General features: G+C 35.6%; 1 protein-coding gene across 8 annotated transcripts in view; it reads left to right on the plus strand.

The window, feature by feature from the left end:
• The window catches only part of SREK1 (splicing regulatory glutamic acid and lysine rich protein 1), a 45,440-nt gene that overhangs the window by 17,965 nt on the left and 5,672 nt on the right, over positions 1–21,803 (plus strand). For 5 of the 8 annotated variants that reach the window (XM_041765198.1, XM_041765200.1, XM_041765202.1 and 2 more), the window contains 8 exons: positions 2,848–3,012; positions 3,153–3,331; positions 4,517–4,647; positions 5,536–5,650; positions 10,348–10,467; positions 10,837–11,205; positions 14,819–14,914; positions 21,605–21,749. In XM_041765198.1, the coding sequence (XP_041621132.1) occupies positions 2,848–3,012; positions 3,153–3,331; positions 4,517–4,647; positions 5,536–5,650; positions 10,348–10,467; positions 10,837–11,205; positions 14,819–14,914; positions 21,605–21,749 (1,320 nt within the window). Of the gene's footprint in view, positions 1–2,847; positions 3,013–3,152; positions 3,332–4,516; positions 4,648–5,535; positions 5,651–10,347; positions 10,468–10,836; positions 11,206–14,818; positions 14,915–21,604; positions 21,750–21,803 lie in introns of those variants that run through there. The other 3 variants (XM_041765199.1, XM_041765201.1, XM_041765205.1) reach the window with 2 other exon arrangements.

Raw genomic sequence — 21,803 nt, forward strand, 5'->3', positions numbered from 1 at the left:
AAACTGAACTTTAAATTTGAGAAACAAAGGGGTTGGATGAGATGATTTGGAAAAGCCCATTCCAAGTGTATGAGTATGTGTGTGTGTATGTATGTAAATAAATATAATGTCCCAGTGGAGAAAATTTGCAGGTCAAAGGGATTGACAACTGAGAGTTACCTGGAAAGGCCTGTTTAAAGCTTTAAATCCATGCAAAACTAATAAATAATAAGAGTCATATTTGTGATTTAACACTAGTATATAACAATTCTTTTGCACAGTTAAAAAAATAAAACTTAAATATAATAATCCTCAAACATCTGTGTACCTTATACCATAGAAGACAAAGCTGGGGGGGCGGAAAAAAGGAGCGTCGATATACAAGCAAAACATGGAAAGAAACTAGGCTTGGGGTGGTGGCCTTGATTCAGAGATCACTCTCCCATTTCGAATTGAGCTATTTTATACGACTTTATGATAACTTGAAACGGTGATGCTGAGCAACAAATCTAAGATCTGTTAGTAGCAAGATACCACACGTTATAATAAATACTATGAAGGAAAACAGTGATGTGGTTGAGAGGAAATGAAGCTTTATATGAAGTGAGGGAAGTCTGTTAGAGGATATGAATGACCTGATTTCTAAAGGATGTGACTGGCAGCAGGAACACTAAGTGAAAGCCCTAAGGTGGGAAAAACTTGTGTCTTCAAGGTATAGAAGGGCAGTCAGTATAGTTGAAGCTTAGGAAATGGGCGTGGTGATAGTATGTGTTTTGAGATAGTGGAGGGTTAGATAGGGTACTGACAATAGCGCTTTTGGGCCTAGGAAAAGAATTTGAATTTTATTATAAAGTTAACTAGAAGCCAATGATTAGTTTTAAGCAAGGTGTAAGACATAATTTGACATTTTATAAAGATCTTACACAGGCTTTTGTGATGAGTATAAGTGATATTTTTGTTTTTATCAATTTCATCTCTACCTTGAGGAAGTGTTTTTACTTTGTATTTGTTTAATCTTAGTTTTGTAACAATATACAATGTCCAAAATTTTCTTTCCTTTTTTTGGACAGGGGGAGAGTGAGAGGAAGAAAATAGGAAGGGACAGAGAGAATGTTAAGCAGGCTGGAGCCTGACTCACGGCTCTATCTCATAACCTTAAGATCTTGACCTGAGATGAAATAGAGAATTGGATGCTTAACTGACTGAGCCACCCAGGCGAACCCCATTGCTCGAAATTTTAAATCTCATAAATGGAAATAAAAGTTGTAGCTTAAATTCACATTAAAAACATGTTCCTTAACACGAACTAAAATTGAATTTAGTAATGTAAAGATCATTCAAAGGTTTTGTCCTGTTCCCACCAAAGTATAAGTCAGTTCAGTATTTTAGGTTTCTTAGGAAAACTTTGTCCGTTTCACTTTTAGTTTGTGCATAGTGGTACCTTGCTTCTACAAACACTTAGTAGCTAAGTAGCTTTGGGAAAATTATTTCACATCTGTAAGTCTTTATCTGTGAAATTGCCCTAATATTCATACTTACCTTTTACGGTTGATATGAGGATTATGTTAATAACACAGCAAAGGGGCACCTGCATGGCTCAGTTGGTTTATTAGCATCTGCCTTCAGCTCGGGGCATGATCCTAGGGTCCTGGGATTGAGTCCCACGTCAGGCTCCCTGCTCAGCAGGGAGTCTGCTTCCCCCTCTCCCTTTCTCCCTTCCCCTGCTTGCATGCACATGTGTGTGCAGAGGGAGAAGCAGGCTCCCGATGGGGAGTCTGATGTGGGACTTGATCCTGGAACCCTGGGATCAGGACCTGAGTTAAAAGCAAATGCTCAACCTCTGAACCACCCAGGTGTCCCTCTTTCTCTCAAATTAAAAAAAACAAAAACAAAAACAAATGCAGCAAAAATTAGGTGCAGTGATTATTAACCATAAGGAACTCAGTCAATGTTCTTGACATCCCAAGGTACAGGTGATTCTCATTATTTGTGAATTCTGTACTTGTAAATTCACTGACTTAGCTACAATTTACTTGAAGCCTCAAAAATCAATACATGGTGGAGCTTTTAGAGTCATTTATTGACACATAGAATGATGAAAATTCTGAGTTAGGTGCTCTGTATATTCTCGGATGAGTTCAAACAGCAACACCGCCTTCTTGTTTTAGCTCTAAGTCTGTAAAAATGGTCCTTTTTGTGGTCTGGTACCATGTGTTAAACATTTTTTTGTATTTTGTTGCTGACTTTGCTTTTTAAATTAGCCCCCAAGTATATATTGTTGTGTTCCTAAGGGCTGGAGGGCTATGATGGGCCTTATAGAGAAAATATGTGGGTTTGGTAAGGTTCATTCAGGCACTGGTTGATAGTACTGCTGGCTGTGAGTTCAGTGTTAATGAATCAACAATATATATTAAATAAGCAGCCTTTAAATAGAAACATGTAACACGAGATAATGCATTTATTGGGTGAAATAGATGAAAATGTGACCAGAAGCTTGCAGGTAGTATATACCTGGCCCCGTATTTTCCTTAGGAATGCTGACGTAGTATTCAGTAATCCAGTTCTCGGCAACTTTATGCCGTGACTACTGTGAAGGATAATTGTTCATTTTTAATTTCAAGTTTGAAAGTAGTTACCTAGGTAGTTAAGAATTATGTTGTTTTTCTAATGATACACAGAACTGTGGCCTCCTTCTCAATAATTCAGATGTATACTTGGCTTAAAGTTAGGACTCCCTAGTCTCCTTCCATTCTTATTGAATTGATACTTTCTTTTTAAGGTTAAAGAATAGTAATCTTTGATACTAATAGAAAATATGTGTTTTTTTCTTTCTTTTCTTTCTTTCTTTTTTCTTTTTTTAATTTATAGTTGGGTGTTTCCCTTAGCAGTTTGGGAGCTATACCAGCAGCAGCACTAGACCCCAACATTGCGACACTTGGAGAGATACCACAGCCACCGCTTATGGGAAATGTGGATCCTTCCAAAATTGATGAAATTAGGAGAACAGTCTATGTTGGCAATTTAAATTCTCAGGTAACTAATTTAAGAAGCAGCTGAGTGGTAGGACCTCTTACTCCTTCCTGCTTCTTCAGAGTCATATCGATTATAAAGTAACATTTACCTAATTTTTTAAGAAGTATATACTTCATTAAAGTGTGACTTTGTTTCTTCAGACAACGACAGCTGATCAACTACTTGAATTTTTTAAACAAGTTGGAGAAGTGAAGTTTGTGCGGATGGCAGGTGATGAGACTCAGCCAACTCGGTTTGCTTTTGTGGAATTTGCAGACCAAAATTCTGTACCAAGGGCCCTTGCTTTTAATGGAGTTATGTTTGGAGACAGGCCACTGAAGTAAGAAACCCTAAACAAAGAAATTTTAATGATTTTGGAAAAGCTTAAACTATTTCTGATGTAATTAAGGCTTTTTTTTTTTTCTTTTTAATAGTAATTGGCAATTTGTGGAAAGGAAGACTTTGTGTTAAGTATAAATGAAATATATGAGTTATTTACCATTTTAGCTTTTAAAATTATATTTGAAAACATACTATTTTCTATTTTATAAGATCTAATTTGATGTTAACATTACATACCCTATATAATGATTACAGGTCTTTTCCGATAAGCTCTGATAAATCGGATTGGGTTTGCATTATGACTAGACTAATGGACGGTTGAATCTACGTTGATGAACTTAGAGTAATATAGTAATAAGAATTTCTGTAAATCCAAAATCCTAGGAGGAAAATAATGTTAAGTGCCCAGAAATATTTTAAGTCCTGCATTTTGAGTGTTAATATTTTCTCATATCCTTGTTTGCAAAAAGAAAAATTGGCATAGACTTTACATTTTCAAGACCAGAAATTCTGTTTCTTACAGATTATTGAGGCAAGAGTTTTATCTGAATTTCATAGGTAATTGCCTTAGTTATACAGCTTTCAGCTATGAAAAAATTAATATCTTTTTTTAGTGAATGCTTGTCTTCTCAGTGTGAAGGGGGGTAAAGTGAGACTCATCAGATTCATTTATGTGCATCAGAGAAACCACTTCTAACCTAGTAGGGAAGAGTTTTATCAGGTATTTCCCACATTCGAAGCTGTATCTGACTCACCTATGGTCCAGGGTTGATTAAAATTGTGCACATATAGAGGTTTTCCTGCATTCTCCCAGCGTGCAGAGATGCCGACAAAATCTTATAATCCAAGATGAGAAATGATTCATTTTAATATTGGTGTCAGCATTTTAATTTATTCTAACGTAAGTTGTGTGGAAAAGCACTTGTCTTGGTATATTTAAGTATTAAAGAAGTCAGCTAGTGTTGTTTTTCTTTTTTCTTTGCTTTTGGCTTTGTTAGCAAGAGATAAAGATGGATGGTAATGAGATTAATCATGGTTTTGATTATTCTGTATTTAGTTGTATCATTCTTAATGTGCTTTCGAGATGTCCTCAGATTTATAAATATGTCTGTCTTTTAAACATCTGTTTCATGTTTTGTAAAATATGGTGTGTATTTGTGATATGCTAATATTTTTAATTTAGAATTAATCACTCCAACAATGCAATAGTAAAACCCCCTGAGATGACACCTCAGGCTGCAGCTAAGGAGTTAGAAGAAGTAATGAAGCGAGTACGAGAGGCTCAGTCCTTTATCTCAGCAGCCATTGAACCAGGTAAGGCCACAGTGCTGTTACATAGGTCACAGTTTAAGATCATAGAACCTTAGAACTGGAAGGAGTTTTAGAGTTTATCTTGTTCAGTCCCATCATTTTACAAACAAGAAGACTGAAACTCAAGAAAGAGTAAGTGACTTTCTAGCGTCAAAGGTCAAAGAACTGCTTAGCACAAATGTTGTATTTTCCCATGATAACTGAATTGAAGCACTGATATTGAATTAGTTTGAGTTTCCTCAGTTCTTTATGTTTTGGTAGCAGAGTCAGTGCCCACAACTGAGTTGCTTAACGCAAAGTATAAATGTTATTGTGAGGCTAAAATGAATAAATATACTTAAAATGTTAAAATCATGCAGGTTCACTTTCCTTCAAAGTTTTCATTTTAAAAATAGGAAAGAGAACCCATGATTTAGACAAAATATGAAGACTTTTAGCAAGGTAAAGGAACACGTATTCAGACTTTTGTGTTGCTAACTGAAAGTTAAAATCCAATCTAAAAATGTCTACGTGGTTTATAGTTGAGCAGATTTCCTAAATTAGCACTCAGAATTTAAGCTTCACTACTAGCAGAATAAATGGAGAGAAGATTTAAAAATCACTGTCATAGGAATTACAGATATGTTATAATGGTACATTATGGCAGCAACAAAATATTACGAACAGCTGTTTATAATCATCTGGTTTATATGTACTGCTGCAGGGTGGCTGCACTCAACGAGTTTATGCAATGACTTTCTTGGATGTTTCTGAAGGATAATTGCACAGGAGGAGGATGTACAGAGAGTAGGCCCCTTGCACTATATGTGGTACATTCCACTTGTGCCTGATTATTAACTGGGATCTTTAATTGTTCTGAGCTTACACTGCAAAGTGGTTTTTTCCTCCCAGAGTCTGGAAAGAGCAATGAAAGAAAAGGCGGTCGATCTCGTTCCCACACTCGTTCAAAATCCAGGTCTAGCTCAAAATCCCATTCTAGACGAAAAAGATCACAATCAAAACACAGGTGAGAATTTCTGCTATCCTATTTTAAATTTTTTGGTCTTGTGTTTAAAATAGTTAAGATTTCTGAGGTTTTAGAAACTTTGCTGGAGCTCACCAGGACTTAGGTTTATCATTAAATGTTGCTTTAATTATAATACTGTAGTTACGAATGAAATTTTATCTAATGTATAATTTTTATTATCTCTAATTTACAGTTTTGGAGGTTGGTTTTCTATCTTGAGGTGCTTTATTCCTGATTTTTCTAAGAATAAACTAGTCTTTATACAGAACTGGTAGAAAGTTTTCATTCTTCTTCTTCTTGAGAAAATGAAACATATGTGTGGTGATGCTGAAGTATTGTTGAAGTAGCACTCCCCTGCCCCCCAGTCCCTTCACGGCTTGGAGAGTAGCACCTTAGATCTTGGTTTCTAGTACTAACTTATTTCTAGTTCATGAGTCAAGTGAGGTGCTTTAGATCTTTGGTATTCTTGATGATAAGAGCCTCTTGCACCCCCTTTGGGACCTGAAGCACAGGAGTGACTTTACACCTTTAGCTCCAGTATTGTATTATACTTAAGCTCTGTTTCTGTTCTTTTTATCTTACTTTTGAACATAGTTCTGTCATTGTGATTTTCTTCTTTTAATAAATCTGTTTTGTATTTAGTCCAAAATAGACCTCAAAATGTGAACTTGCAACATCATTTTGATTGGAAGTGCCCTAAGAATCAGGTTTAAAGTGTCAAGTTTTATTGTCTTCTCTAAGATACATGGGGAGATGTTACTGAAATGTGAAAATGTATATAGTGGATCTTAATTATGTGTTAATATGTATATACATACTTAGATCTGAAGAGAAGAGAGAGAAAAGTATATGGGCCTGTGTGTGTGTGTGTGCGAGCTGTGTGGTTGTATTAGAGAAGGAGGAAGGTTTGAGGGGGAGGGAAAAGGAATCAGTATGCTCTATGTTCAGTGTCAGCAGCAAGCTCAATTTAGTCTGTTCTTCTATGATATCAAGGAGATTGAAGCAATGAGATAGGAAAAATTATATTCTTTGACTCTAGTAAACTATACTTCTGACTGCTTATTGGTATATAAGTTTCTATAATTCTTAGTTTGTAAAGTCTCTTTTGGGATATAATTTACTGTCGCCCTCCAAGGTCTTCCAGTAAGGCAAATTCAGATCCAAGTGAAGGAAGTCGTTGCGTGTACAAGGAATAAGGCAGTGCAACAGAAGTCAGTTAGATTATGAATATTTCTACAGATTGACAGGATGTGGTGAAGGTAAAGGAGGTAAAGGAAATACAAAATTGAGCTGAGAGTAATTGCCTCTTTTCTGAGGAAACAGGAGACCAATGACCTGAACCTCATTTTGTGTTGTTCTAAGAGCTGTGCTCCAAATCTAATACCTTAGTGGTTTTCTAAGGCTGGAAAAAAGCAAAATTTGATTAACCTCATTGTTTCCTTGATAATCTCTGTGAAGATTTATTTGTTGGAGCAATTTAACTTTCTGCTTTAAGGTTGCTTGCTCTTATCATTTTAGGTATATTTGGATAATTTCCCCTGTCAAGGGTTAGGAGAAGAATTTTTCGGTCCAAGATAAAATTTATTAATTACTTCCTAATTCATTAGAAAGCTTTCCTGTAGGTTTGTCTAACTGTGTGGCATTAGAAATTACTTGTTTTTGGCACACACATATATGTAACACTCAGATAAGTTTATGTAGTGCGTAAATTTATACTGTTTTTTTATACATGTATAGAAACACTTGTAGCCTTTACTGAGTTCATAAATACAAAAGAAGAAAGGTTCTTTTTAAGGGGGGGGGGGACTCCTTAACCACAAACATTTGACTTAAGGATCTTGGTATGGAAGGAACTTCCCTGGTAGGGGAGTGGGATGGCAGGCATTTCTTGGATTCCCCCTGCTAGTGGAATTTGATACCCTCATCTCTGGCTCTGCCCCACTAGACTTATTAACAGGAATGTGAGTTTCAGGATCCTTTGCTCTTGGAAGGCTCACCCTCTACTTTCTTTAGCATTCTCAGATGCTCCTAGAGCTTCCCTCCAGCCTCTATCTCCTTCCTGTTCCTTCTCCTTCTGTAGTAGGAGGCAGGAAGGGATTTCTTGTCATTGTGATCTTGGCTAGGACTGGAGAAGTGTTTCGACTATGCTCAAATTTTTATATGTGTTTTTTCCAAATGACAGTGTTATAAAAGGTAGGTAGTACTGTGATTATTATAAAGTTAAGTAACCTTGACAGACCAGCATGGGAACCATAAGACATTTCTTAGTATTTTAATGGGAAAGAGCGGACTTAGAGTTGAACTTTGATGAGACATAATGGTAAGTTGCTCTGTATTTACAGTTTAATTTATAAATGTGATTTTGCACATATGCTGAAATGATCTCCTAATGGTAACTCAAGTCTTTCTCTTTGGTTGGATTAGATTTGCTCTTGACTTGAAGCTTTTAGCGTTCCTGTTCACAACACTTATTTGTAGATGACTAGTGGGTGAGATAGGGACATGAAAGTAATGTCAAAATTAAAATAGGATAATTACTCTTGGGACTTTCAAACTCTGCGGACCCATAAGGTAAGATGGGAAGCCAGTGATCAGTGTTTGTTTTTTTTTTTTTTTTTTTTAGATTTTTATTTATTTATTCATGAGACTACGCAGAGAGGAGAGAGAAAGAGAGGCAGAGGCACAGGTAGAGGGAGAAGCAGGCTCCATGCAGGGAGCCTGACGTGGGACTCAATCCCAGGTCTCCAGGATCATGCCCTGGGCTGAAGGCGGCGCTAAACCACTGAGCCACCTGGGCTGCCCTGATCAGTGTTTTTTTAACTTTATTTATTAAGGCTATACATAATGTTTTAAAAGGTGTTTCTTTGCTTAAGGTTAAAAAGCAGCAGTGTTGGAGGAAAACAAAATTACTATTTATTTTTAGCAAGGTTAACTAGAACAGAAATGTAGAGTTTCTATTAAGTACATAGAAGCCCTTATGTAGATGTCTATAAATGGATTAAAAATGTTTTTTAAGTTTTGCAGTTTTGCCTTAATACCTATCACTCAACTCTGTGTCTGTTGGGTTATTAGTAATAAAGATTTCAACAAGCTGTGGCTTATCTTCTTACATTAAAAATGTGGTATGAAGATAAATGTATAATTTTTAAAGCCATATAATAGGTGAGTGATTCAATTGAAAATTAGCTGTGGAAAACAGATTTTAACTAACTGAAAAATGTGTTTAGGATTAAGATTTTATTATTAATTGAAAATTGTGTGGAAATTTTTCTGGCTTAGCATACCGCAAGTATTTAACTCTGTATTTCTTTTATAGATATTTGTTTTAACTTAATTCATGAAAACATGACTATCAAGATGAATTTTAATTATAAAAGCATACTTATGAAAGTTGATTTGTCTCCTTGGGAAAAATAAAGCTATAATTTAAAGTTTTCATTTATATTGATTGTTAGTTAATGTTGATGATCTTGAGAGTTAAGAATTTTGAGCATTTACTCCATACCGGAGACTGCTAGGCAGTCTTTCATGCATCATATGATTCAGTCCTCATGACAGCCTGAGGCTACATAGGTATGCTTCTCCAACTTTGTAGATGAAGAAACTAGACTTAGAGTGGGTAAGGGTTCTCCCAGTTAGTGTGTGGCAGAGCCAAGTGTCACAGCCAGATTGTTTTACTCCAGAGCTGGTGAGTCTCATCACTTTGTTAAGTTCCATACATTCAATTTTGTTACATTTTAATAACTAGTTATTAGGGTACCTCTTTATTAAAGAAAATCACATTATATAAGCAACATTTCATTGAGAAGAAGGAGCCTAGAGAATTTCAGAATTGGAGTAACAGTTATTTCTCCTGCAAGAATTCTGGTAATAAAGGTTTCTTTTAATAGCTATGTTTATATGGTTATAAAATCAAGATCTTACAAATCCAACATAGGATTATACATATCTTTAACTCATGAGTAACATTTATTTTCCTGTCATACTAGCAGCGTAATTAGTACTGGGTGCTTCCGTATTCATTCTTAAGATATATTATGATGAGTATCACACAGCCAGTTAGGGAAACTCTTGAGCCATTAAAACCACTATTTCCTGTCAAAGTATAACCATAAGCGGTATAACTACAAGCAGTTCTATTATGTGCAGGTCAAGAGTTAAATTTATGATATAAATACTTGCTCTATGGGAGAAGTCCCATAGTAACAGTCATATAATAATGAGCAAAAGAAAGCCACAGGTGAAAATAACAGCTTCAAAAAAAGAAAAAACGGGGTGCCTGGATGGCTCAGTTGATTGTCTTCCTTTGACTCAGGTCATGATCCCGGGGTTCTGGGATGGAGCCCTGCCTTCTCCCTGCTCTGTGGGGAGGCTGCTTCTCCTTCTCCCTCTACTCCTACCCCCTGCTCCTGCTTTCTCTCTCTCTTTCTCTGTCTCTCAATAAATTAAAAAGAAAAAAAAAGAATATTACAACTTCAGTCTGACATAGAAAGTAACTTAATTTCTTTCTCTGTCTTTGTGTTCTGGGTAATTTATTTCAAATAGTCTAACTGAGGCATTACGTAATAGAGAATTTTAAAATACTGATAAATACTTGGGATAGGTTTTAAAATTTTCTTACTTGAAAGACATCTCAAATGTTTAAAAATTGAAATTAACAGTAGGTTTTGACATTCTAGCAACTTGTTTTTCTTTAGGAGTAGATCCCATAATAGATCACGTTCAAGACAAAAAGACAGACGCAGATCTAAGAGCCCACATAAAAAACGCTCTAAATCAAGAGAGAGGCGAAAGTCAAGGAGTCGTTCACGTTCACGGTGAGTTTTGGGGGAAATTTGCGGTAAGTTTTTTTGTGGCTTCATTTGTTAAAAAATTCGTATGGTTTAGGTTTTTAATGAGCGACATTAAATTTTTCTGATTGTTTTAGTAGTGATTAATATTGGTTGCCATTGATTTGAGTATGATGATCAGAATGACGCATGAGGTTTCTAAAATACATAATTGAACCTGTTAATTGTTTGATTTAGCAGCTTCATATACACCTTGGTTACATAGAAATTATTATGTAATGTGTTATAAGCTAGTATAAATTGTTTTGGGTCGATTGTCGAGGAAAGAGGTAGGTCCTTTTTGGGGAATAGAATAATTTTAGTTGTGAATTTATTTATTTATTTTTGTTTTTAAAGGGACAAGAGAAAAGACACCCGAGAAAAGATCAAGGAAAAGGAAAGAGTGAAAGAAAAAGATAGAGAAAAGGAAAGGGAAAAAGAGAGAGACAGGGAGAAAGAACGTGAAAAAGAAAAGGAACGGGGTAAAAACAAAGATAAAGAACGGGAAAAGGACCGGGATAAAGACAAGGAAAAGGACAGAGAGAGAGAGCGGGACAAAGAACATGACAAGGAGCGAGACAAGGAAAAGGAAAAGGAACAGGACAAAGAAAAGGAACGAGACAAGGACAGATCCAAGGAGATAGATGAGAAAAGAAAGAAGGATAAAAAATCCAGAACACCACCCAGAAGTTACAACGCATCAAGAAGATCTCGTAGTTCCAGCAGGTTTGATAATGCTTAAAATTTTTGCCAAGGGATATACTGTCAACAAATGAAAATAAATTTTAACCAAGGGGGAAAAGATTATTCTGGGCAAATGGAAACAGTACAATAATATTTCCCTCTAATTGCAGAATAAACATTTCTCTAGTAGAGCCCTTGCCACAGTAGTGAACCAGTGAGGTAGAAGGGATGATAATTGGGCAAAGTTATTTGAAAAGTTTTTTGTTTTTTTTTTTTTTAAGATTTTATTTACTTATTTGGCAGAGAGGGAGAGAGAGAAGCAGGCTTCCTGCTGAGTGGGGAGCCTGATGCAGGGCTTGATCTGGGACCTGAGTGCAAGGTAGACACTTAAACCTACTGAGCCACCCAGGTGCCCCATTTGAAAAGTTTTTAACTATCTTTTGTAACCCACTGTTTGAATCTGGTGGTGGCAGCCGCAGAGGCTGCTGCTGCTGCTGCTGCTGATTTTGTTGGAGGATGATATGGCAAGGGCAAGTTTTTTTTTTCTCTTCTCTTCTCTTTTTTCAATATGGAAGAATTGGCCTCTTGGGGAATTTTAATATGCAGAATGATTATTAAAATTTCTTATTTAACTTTCTTATTTAAGTTCTTATTAAATAACTTATTTATCTTTACTGGTCTATTTTTTTGGGTGTTTAAATTTTGGTTTTCCTTTATCTGTCACTGTTCAGATTTTACTGTTTTTCCTAGGGACTGTTCCCTCTATTAATAAGTACACTGCCACCAGATGGCAGCAGGTTGCCATAGTAACAGCTGCTAAAAGAACATAGGACCTTCCTTGATTCCAGATTATCTGAACCTGTATCCATTACTCCAGATGATATAATAACTGAGTAAATGGAGGTTCCTAACTTTTTAAAAAAATTCAGTTAGCCAACATATAGTATAACACCCAGTGTTCATCCCATCAAGTCCTAACTTGTTTTAAACTAGACTTAAAAACACTGAACAAAATATCTATTTTAGCAAGCTTTATGGATATTTTAAGTTTTTGGTTTTCCATAGAAAATAACTGGAGATGAATGTATATTTTCTGTTTTTCTAACTTTGTGTTTCAGTAGCTTGTTTTTAATACCCGTCTTTGGTTAGGTAATACAAAATAATGGCAGGCATTTATTGCATGCTTTACTATATGCCAGATTTTGTGTCACCGCAGTTTTTCATGACTAACCTTATTTAATCCTCACAGTATGTGAGAAGACTATTATTGTCATGGTTTAGAAGTATGATAATACTGCAGCTCAGGGGAAATTTTTCCATCTGCTCTGCACTTCCATTAGAAGTACGGTAGCTCTTTCTCTTCTTTTTAAGAGATTAAGTTTGAGAATTCTCTAATTAGTACCTGGTACTTACTTTTAAAAACTGCCACAAAAGCATAAAGTTGAAAGCTACAGTGTATATTCACATGAGGCTTAAAATAAACAGATCACTGCCATACTTCAGCACATTGAACCAGAAACTGAAGAATTAATTAGCCTCATTGCTGTGGACATCAGTCAAGTCTGCAACTGTTCCTTTATTCCACAGTGATTTTATTGATTTGCCTGTCAACATTCCTTCACGTTTATGTGATCATTTAGTGGTTGTCCTTCATAACACAAAACAATGTTTTGATTCCTTTTAAATTCAGTTGAATTTACTTTTTTGTGACTTTGAAATGTTTTAATTTGAGGGGGAGCATTTTAAGTTGCTTGATGTTTAAGAAAGTTCAAATGTTTACATTCATTCCTAAGTATATTCTTAACTCCTGTCTGGGGCCTGGGGAATAAATGCTGACTAACGTGAGTTTCCAAAGGTTCAATGGGGCGCCTGCGTGGCTCAGTCAGTTAAGTGTCTGTCTTAGGCTCAGGTCATGATCTCAGGCTCCTGGGATGGAGCCCCGCAGCAGCAGGCAGTCTGCTTATTGCATTCCTTCTACTCACTCAGCACACGCATGTGCATGTGTTTTCTCTCTTTCTCAACTAAGTAAATAAAGTCTTTTTTTTTTTTTTTTTTTTACTAAGTAAATAAAGTCTTAAAAAGGTTCAGAAGTTTGGAATGTTTCCTGTTTTCAAAGAGCTTGGTAAAGAGTTAAAATTTGTCTTCTTTTAGTATTTTTCTGTTTTTCTTGTGCTTTGATTTGTTTAGTAAACGGGAAACATTTTAACGGCTCAAAAATAGTGTATTTTTATTTTAAACATTGTCCCCTAATCTACATTTTTAAAGGAAATTTTGATATTTAAGCAACTGGTAATGTTTATATTCACTAGTAAAGCTAGTAAGGGGAAAGGAGAAAATACTGATACCACATGTCCACTTGTGCATCGTGCTTCCTGAACAAAGTTAAACTGGTTAGGGTGGAACCATTTTGTGTAAACAAAGCCTAAGATACACTGTTAATCTCATCTTATGAAATAAGCTTTGTGGTACTTGTGCTGTACTGTTACAGAATGGCAGTGACTGAATGGAATATCCTTATCTGATTTTCACCTTAGTCAGGAAGAATAATTTTGAGGTGTCATGAAAATAAAGTCAGGTAATGGAGGAAAGGGCCTTAGGTAGTATTGGAATTGATGTTGTTTTCAAAGTTCTTGGCTGGTTTAGGCATAACATTTACTGTATCTACCACATCTGAGCATTATGTAATTTTAAATTTTATAATGAGAAATGTAGGCAAAATGTTTTATTAGCCTAGAATATTCTTGTTGAAGTGGTATGGAGAACTATGATTCTAGCGGATTTGGTTCTTTGACCTGTACGACCACTACTTATTAGAGCTCTTTGTGAGATCATTGGACACGTTAATCATAGTATGTCCTCCTTCCTACCTCATCCCTTGAATTATGGACATCTTGAAATTCATTGTTTCTCAGTTGACCAGGTTTATAAATGAAGTAATTTTGAGTATGAATCATTTGCTCACATGGTAAACAAAATAGTTCTTAATAATACTAAACACTGTCAGTTCATTAGTTATTTTTTATTTCACATTCAAGCCATAGGTTTTAACTATTTTATTTCTGTCTAAGCAATTTGTGCACTTAGTTTTACATGAAGAGAGCACTAAAGTGGTAGGAAGTTGGGGGGTGAAACAGTTTCTCTATAAAATGAATTAATGTAAATACTTTTTTAGAGATATTCTAAATGCTTGGATTTGGAAAGTTCACATATTGCAAGCCAACTTAATCTTTTATAAAATAATCCACAGTGGGGCAGCAAGGAGCTAGATGCAGGACAAAGGGATCTGGACAAGCAAAACCTTTTAGATGCGGAAGAAGAACATACTTGAGAGAATCTGAAGTAGCCATTAGGAAATTAGGAAATTATTACTGTAATTAGGAAATTATTGTTCAGATAAACCAGATGAGGAGAAGGTTTTCTTCCTTTTCTGTTATGAAATCTTAGAACATATTTTCATGTCTGTAAAATTTATGGTTCAAAATTTGACCTCCACTAATACTACATAATAGAACATGTTCTTAAAGGAAATGACTTTAAACTGGCCTTTGAAGAAGAATGTTTGCATGAGAGCATTAAGGACCCGTTTGCTTTTGTGTATTTGAATTCCCTTTATTAAAATTCCTGTATTTTTAAATAATATATTTTTGACTTCCAGGGAAAGGCGTAGGAGGAGGAGCAGGAGTTCTTCGAGATCACCAAGAACATCAAAAACTATAAAAAGGAAATCTTCTAGATCTCCCTCCCCTAGGAGGTAGGTTGAACGCGTGTGCTAATAAACCCAAGGATGGAGTGGGGGACAGGCGTAGAAATATTTTCTTTTTGATCTGTTTTTAAACTTTCTCTTTTGAATGAGTAATATGTTATACATTTGCATGTTTGAGAAATCCCAACAGCATAAAAAGTTACAGATCAGTAGGTCTTAACTTCACCTATGCATTCATCTACTCCGTCTCCGTAAGTAGTGACTTCACTTTTTTTTGTATTGTATGTCCTTCCAGTTTTGTGTTTAGATATACAAGATGGAAATTTATAGTTTCTTTTCATATTTCTTTGCAAAAGGCAGCACAAAAACCACATGTTGTGCCCTTGCTTTTTTTTCACCCAATTACCTGCAGATCTTTACATATTCATTAGTGAGTGCTGCTTCATTCTTTTTTTTATTTTTTATTTATTTATAGTTTTTAAAGATTTTATTTATTCACAAGAGACACAGAGGAGAGAGAGGCAGAGACACAGGCAGAGGGAGAAGCAGGTTCCCTGCAGGGAGCCTGATGTGGGCCTCCATCCTGGGTCTCCAGGATCACGCCCTGAGCCGAAAGGCTGTCACTCAGCCACTGAGCCACCCAGGCGTCCCCTCATTCTTTTTTAGTAACTGCATGGACTTCCATTATGTGGCAGTACTTTGGTTTATTTAATCAGCCTGCAGGAATGGGTTTTCTTAATTTTCCTGTCATAGATTATACAGTACTGTAATGAATAGCTTCAGACTTTGTTGTGTGCAGGTATGTGGGAAAATTCCAAAAGTGTCGGAGGCTAAATGTGTTTATAGTATTGAGAAGTATTTCTGTATCGCCCTCCCTCCTTATGAAGGCAGCAGTTTGCACTTTAACAGACTGTGTATGAGAGTGCCTGTTTTCCATCAGCTCCAACATACTTTGTTACTACAGTTGTGGATTTTTGTCTGTCTGATGAGAAATAGTATCAGGATATAATAATTTTAGTTGCATTTCTCTTAAGAGTGAAGATGACCTTCTCTTCATTTTTTTTTTTTTGACCTTCTCTTCATATAGTTGAAGGCCATTTGTATTTCTTTCTCTGTGAGTTGTTAGATACTTGGCCCATTATTTTTGTTTGTTTTGTGGGGTCTGGTTTTTGTTTGCTTGTTTGTTTTTAGAATTTTCTTATATCCAGGGGCTTTTTTTGAATTAGCAACATTATTCTTTTTTTTTCAGTTTATTTTATTTTATTTTTTTAGTTAACTCTACCCCAAACATGGTGTTTGAACTCATGACCCTGAGATCAAGAGTTGCATGCTCTTCTGAGCCAGCCAGGTGCCCCTGTATTAGGGAGATTATTCTTTAGTGATTTGATACCAGCTATCATTCCTAGTTTGTCCTTCCTTTTCAGAAAATATTATGAGACTTGATTCTACAAGAGATTTTGATTTTTTAGTAGTTTCCTAAGTTTTTTCTTTTTCTTTTTTAAAGTAAACTGTATACCTAGTGTGGGCCTGAAACTTAAAACTCTAAGATTGAGTCACATGCTTTACTGACTGAGCTAGCCAGACATCTCTCAAATGTTTCCTTTTATGATTTCTGGATTTTGAGTCCTATAAAGTTAGAAAGATCTAGATTATAATAGAATGCCCCTCACTGTTTCTTCTTGTACCTTTATGATTTTACTTATTGCGTTCAAATCTTTGATCCATTAGGAGTTCGTCTTTATGTATAGTATGGCATGTGGGTCCAATTTTATTTTTCCATATGCTTTTCTCTTTCTGTTTTTTTTTTTTTTTTTTTAAGATTTTATTTATTTATTCATGAGAGACACAGAGAGAGAGGCAGAGACATAGGAAGAGGGAGGAGAAGCAGACTCCATGCAGGGAGCCCAATGTGAGACTTGATCCTGGGACTCCAGGATCACACCCCGAGTCAAAGGGAGACTCTAATCACTGAGCCACCCAGACATCCCTCCATATGCTTTTATGTTGATCAGTACAGTACCACTTATTAAAAGCTCATGTTTTTTTTTTGTTTTTTTTTTTTTTAAATTTTTTTATTTATTTATGATAGTCACACACAGAGAGAGAGAGAGAGAGAGAGGCAGAGACACAGGCAGAGGGAGAAGCAGGCTCCATGCACTGGGAGCCCGACGTGGGATTCGATCCTGGGTCACCAGGATCGCGCCCTGGGCCAAAGGCAGGCGCCAAACCGCTGCGCCACCCAGGGATCCCAAAAGCTCATGTTTTTCTAACACTACTTTGTTATATTGACTTTTCAGGTACTAAATATTTCTGCTTGTGGTTGGGTCTATTTCTGGGCCTTCTCTGCTGCTGGATTGGTTTGATGATTCATGCATGTACCAATGCCCCATGCTTTTTTATTTTTTATAACTCAGATTGTATAGTTTTTTTGTTTTTTTTTTTTAACATTTTAGTAGGGCCAATTCTTCCCCACTCTTCCACTGCTGTTTTTTGAACATTCCTGACCATTCTTGCCTATTTTTCCATTTGAACATAAGAGTTGTTTAGGTTCTAGAAATAAAATCTGGTGGTGATCTGTGTTACAGTTGCATTAAATTTATTAATTAGGGAAATTGACAAACAGATTTTATCAGTAAAGCCTTATGGTGGCGAGTCTTGCTTTCCAGTATCTTTTTTACTTATTTAAACCATTTGTAGTGTTTTCTAGGAATACTTCAATGTTTGTTTCATAGAGATTTTATACATCTCTAAGTTGATTTCTAGATACTTTATTGTTGTTGTTTCTCCTGTCTTTTCTTTCATTATGTCCTCTAGCTGGAGGTTGGGTTCATGCAAAGGAAGATTACTGCATTTTGTGTATTTATTTTTTATTTCATCACCTTAATGATTTGTCATAGTTTTTCAGTTGGTTTTCTGTGGTTTTCTAGGTAAAGAAAAGAGAAATTTACAAAAACCTTTGCCAGAATGTAAAGAGGAGCATGTTTCTCAGTAGGGGTCTTACTGTTTATTTGCCAGTGGGTTACTGGCAAACAAACCCAAACAGTGGGTTACTGTTTTTAGGTGAGAATAATAGGAGGCATTATGATACTGTAGTCATGGGCCATATGTGTATATTTTTAATACTTTGGTCTTGAAAGTTAAAACTTTTCTCAGTTGTGAATTCAAATTAGGCAAAAAGGTTACCTTTTTGCCTAATTTTTCACAAGGTTACTTCTGACCCATTGTTGCTCCCCACCCACCCTCTGTAAGTGATCAATTGCTTTTATCCTTCCTGTGTTTCTTTTTGCAAAATTAAGCAAATGCATTGATTAGAATATCTGTGTATGTATGTGAGTAACTGTACTTAGCCTCACTTACATGTTGGGTTTTTCTTTTTTAATTGAGAAATAATTCATGTATCATAAAATTCACTTTAAATGTGCAATTCAGTGGTTTTTAGTTAGGTTCACAGTATTGTCAACCGTCACTCCTACTTCATTCCAGAACATTTTTTTCACTTGAAAACCCGTACCCACAAGCAGTTACTCCCCACCAGCTCCTGGCAGCCACCAGTCTCACTATCTTTGTGGATTTGCCTGTTTCTGGATGTTCATATGTGGACTCAGCATGTGTTTTGCAACTGGCTTCTATGACTAAATGTAATGTTTTCAAGATTTATGTTGTAGCATGGATCACTACTTGATTCCTTGTGAATAATATTCCATTGAATGCATAAAACCATGTTTTATTTATCCATTCATTAGTTCGTGAACTTTTAGTATTGTTTCCATTTTTAAGCTATAATGAGTAATGCTTCTATGACTATTCATGTACAAGTTTTTGTGAGGCCCTGTGTTTTCATTTCTCTGGGGCATGTGCATAACGAGTGGTAATTACCCAGTCCTGTTTTACTCTCTTTTTTTTAATCAGTATGCTAAGCAGTGAGTCAATTTATTTTTTTATTTTTAATTTTTTTTTAAGTAATCTCTACTCAGTGTGGGGCTGGAGCTCACAACCCTGAGACCAAGAATCACATGTTTTACCAACTGAACCAGCCGGGTGCCCCTCTCTTTATCTTTTTAGAAACTGCCAAACTGTTTTCCCAAGTGCTTGTGCCATTCTACCTTCCACCAGCATTGTGTTAGGGTCCTGATTTCTCTGCATGCTCACCAACATTTGTTATTGTCTGACTGATTATAGCCATTCTACTGAGTGCGTAGTGGTATCTCATTGTGGTTTTGATTTATGGCTTTCTAATGAATAGTGATGTTGAGCATCTTTGTGTGTGCTTAATTGATCTTTTGTGTTATCTTAGAAGACATGTCTTTTCAAGTATTTTGCCCATTTCAAATTTAGTTATTTGTATTTTGTTAAGTTGTAGGAGTTCTTTAAAATCTGTGTATTAATCTTGTGTACCAGATACATGATCTGTAAATATCTCTCCTATTTTGTGGGTTTTCTTTTCTTGATAGTATTCTTTGATGCATTAAAGTTCTTAATTTTGGTTTGTTTTTATTTTTGTTTTTGTTTTTTTAATATTTTCTTTATTCACGGGAGACAGAAAGAGGCAGAGACATAGGCAGAGGGAGAAGCAGGCTTCCTATGGGGAGCCTGATGCAGGATTTGATCCTGGGATCATGACCTGAGCCAAAGGCAGATACTCAACCACTGAGTCACCCAGATGTCCCAAAGTTCTTAATTTTGTTGAAGGCAGATTTATCTATTTTTTTTCCCTTTGATGCCTTTGCTTTTGGTGTCATATCCAAGAAATCATTCTAAATCCAGTGCCTGGATTTCTTCTAAGAATTTTATAGTTTTCTTTTAAGAACTTTATAGTTTTAACATATATGTTAGGTCTTTGACCCATTTTAATTAATTTTTTAATATGATATAATGGTCCAACTTCATTCTTGTGCATGTGGCTATCCAGTTTTCCCAGTATCATTTGTTGAAAAGATTGTCCTTTCCCCCTTGAATGGGTCTTGGCCCCCTAGTCAGAAGTCATTTGAACTATATATGTGGGAGTTTATTTCTGGGTCTTTGGTCTGTTCCACTGGTTTATTTTCTGTCTTTATGTAATACTGCACTGTTTTGATTACTGAACCTTTCTTTGTACAGTAAGTTTTGAAATTGGGAATGCTGTGCCTTCAAACTTTGTTCTAAATTTTAAGATTGTTTTGGCTATTTGATGTTCTTCAAGATTCTATATGCATTTTAGGATGGGTTTTTGTATATCTGCTAATAACAAAGATAATGCAATTTTGATAGGGGTTGCATTCAATCTCTAGTTGGCTTTGGATGCTATTTGTCATCTTAACAATAGTTAAGTCTTCCAGTCCATAAACATGGATGTCTATTTATTTGTTTTCATCTTTTTAACAAATTTTTTGCCTTGGTTAAATTTATTCCTAAGAATTTTATTCAATTTAATGTGATTGTTCCTTTGACACTTAAGAATTAATGTAGAAAGATGCACACATATGTTGCAAATATGTAATTTTTATTTTGAACATGCTAATTTTTTTTTTTTACTTGCGAAGTTTTATGTAGGCAAATTTACCAGTCTTTTATTGTACCTGAATTTTTAGTTATGGTTGAAAAATCTTTTTTTTCACCCAGATAGTAAGGAAATTTACCCATATTTTCTTCTAATACTATTTTATTTTAAAAATTTAGGTTCTAATCCATTTGGACTTATTTAGATATTTTGGAATGAGATATGAGATAATGATCCAGATTAATTACTTCAAATAAGTTGTCTCCAAACATTTTATTTATAAAAGACCATCTTAGGGCAGCCCGGGTGGCTCAGCCGGTTTAGCGCCGCCTTCAGCCCAGGGCCTGATCCTGGAGACCTGGGATCGAGTCCCATGTCAGGCTCCCTGCATGGAGCCTGCTTCTCCCTTTGCCTGTGTCTCTGCCTCTCTCTCTCTCTCTCTCTCTCTCACTGTGTGCCTATCATAAATTTAAAAAAAAAAAAACATTGTTAAAAAAAAAAAAGAAAAGACCATCTTTTCCTCAGTGATTTGAGATCTTACCTTTGTTACACTAAATTTCGTATGTACTTATATGTTTGCTGAATGTCTTTTATTTGTTTTCTTAGTCTTTATTTTTGAATTACTCGTTATTACAAGAGAAAATTTAGAATTCCATGTTGAGGCTAACTTTTTTAAGTGGAAGGTATTATGCTTCTGACTGAAAATGCATTATTTTTTCCCTCTAATTCTAAAGATCTATTGTTTTTATAAATGAAATTTGTTCATGAAGTCTTCTCTTAACTTTTGATCTTGAATTGGTGGGTCTTGTTTGTAATGGTGAGTGACCAGGGCAGTGGCACAGGTTACTTGAAATTCTAAGTTTTGCTGTAGTCATTCAGCCCTCCCTGGAGCTGCCCTAATTTTTTATCCTTTACATTCCTTTTTGCTTTTTGCTTTGAAAAGGTGGCTATAAAACAACCAGCACCCTATATTTGGCCTTATTTTTTAATCTTATTACAGTTGATAGATAAATCTTGAACAAATAAATTGAAAATGCCAAATCATGTTTTATGTGAACACACTGTGGCCTCTGCAAAAATAGATTAATTGGGTTGTGGGGTAGAACAGGTGGGGCTGTAGGACTGTTTATGTTACTTGGTCAAACCAGATTACTGACCTGCTTATTTCCAGTGCATTAGTGTTAGATGAGACTGTTTCATCGACAACATGGGAGTCTATAATTTCTTAGAAGTTAACTGGCATATTACCACTGTTCTTACAGCAGAAATAAGAAGGATAAAAAGAGAGAAAAAGAAAGGGACCATATTAGTGAAAGAAGAGAGAGAGAACGTTCAAGCTCTACAAGAAAGAGTTCTAATGACCGAGATGGAAAGGAAAAATTGGAGAAGAACAATACTTCACTTAAAGTAAGCAGCAATCACTCAGTGTTTTGGCTTTGAATAATTAAAATTGAGATTATT

The sequence above is a fragment of the Vulpes lagopus genome, chromosome 8, assembly GCF_018345385.1.
Source record: "Vulpes lagopus strain Blue_001 chromosome 8, ASM1834538v1, whole genome shotgun sequence".
NCBI lineage: Eukaryota > Metazoa > Chordata > Mammalia > Carnivora > Canidae > Vulpes > Vulpes lagopus.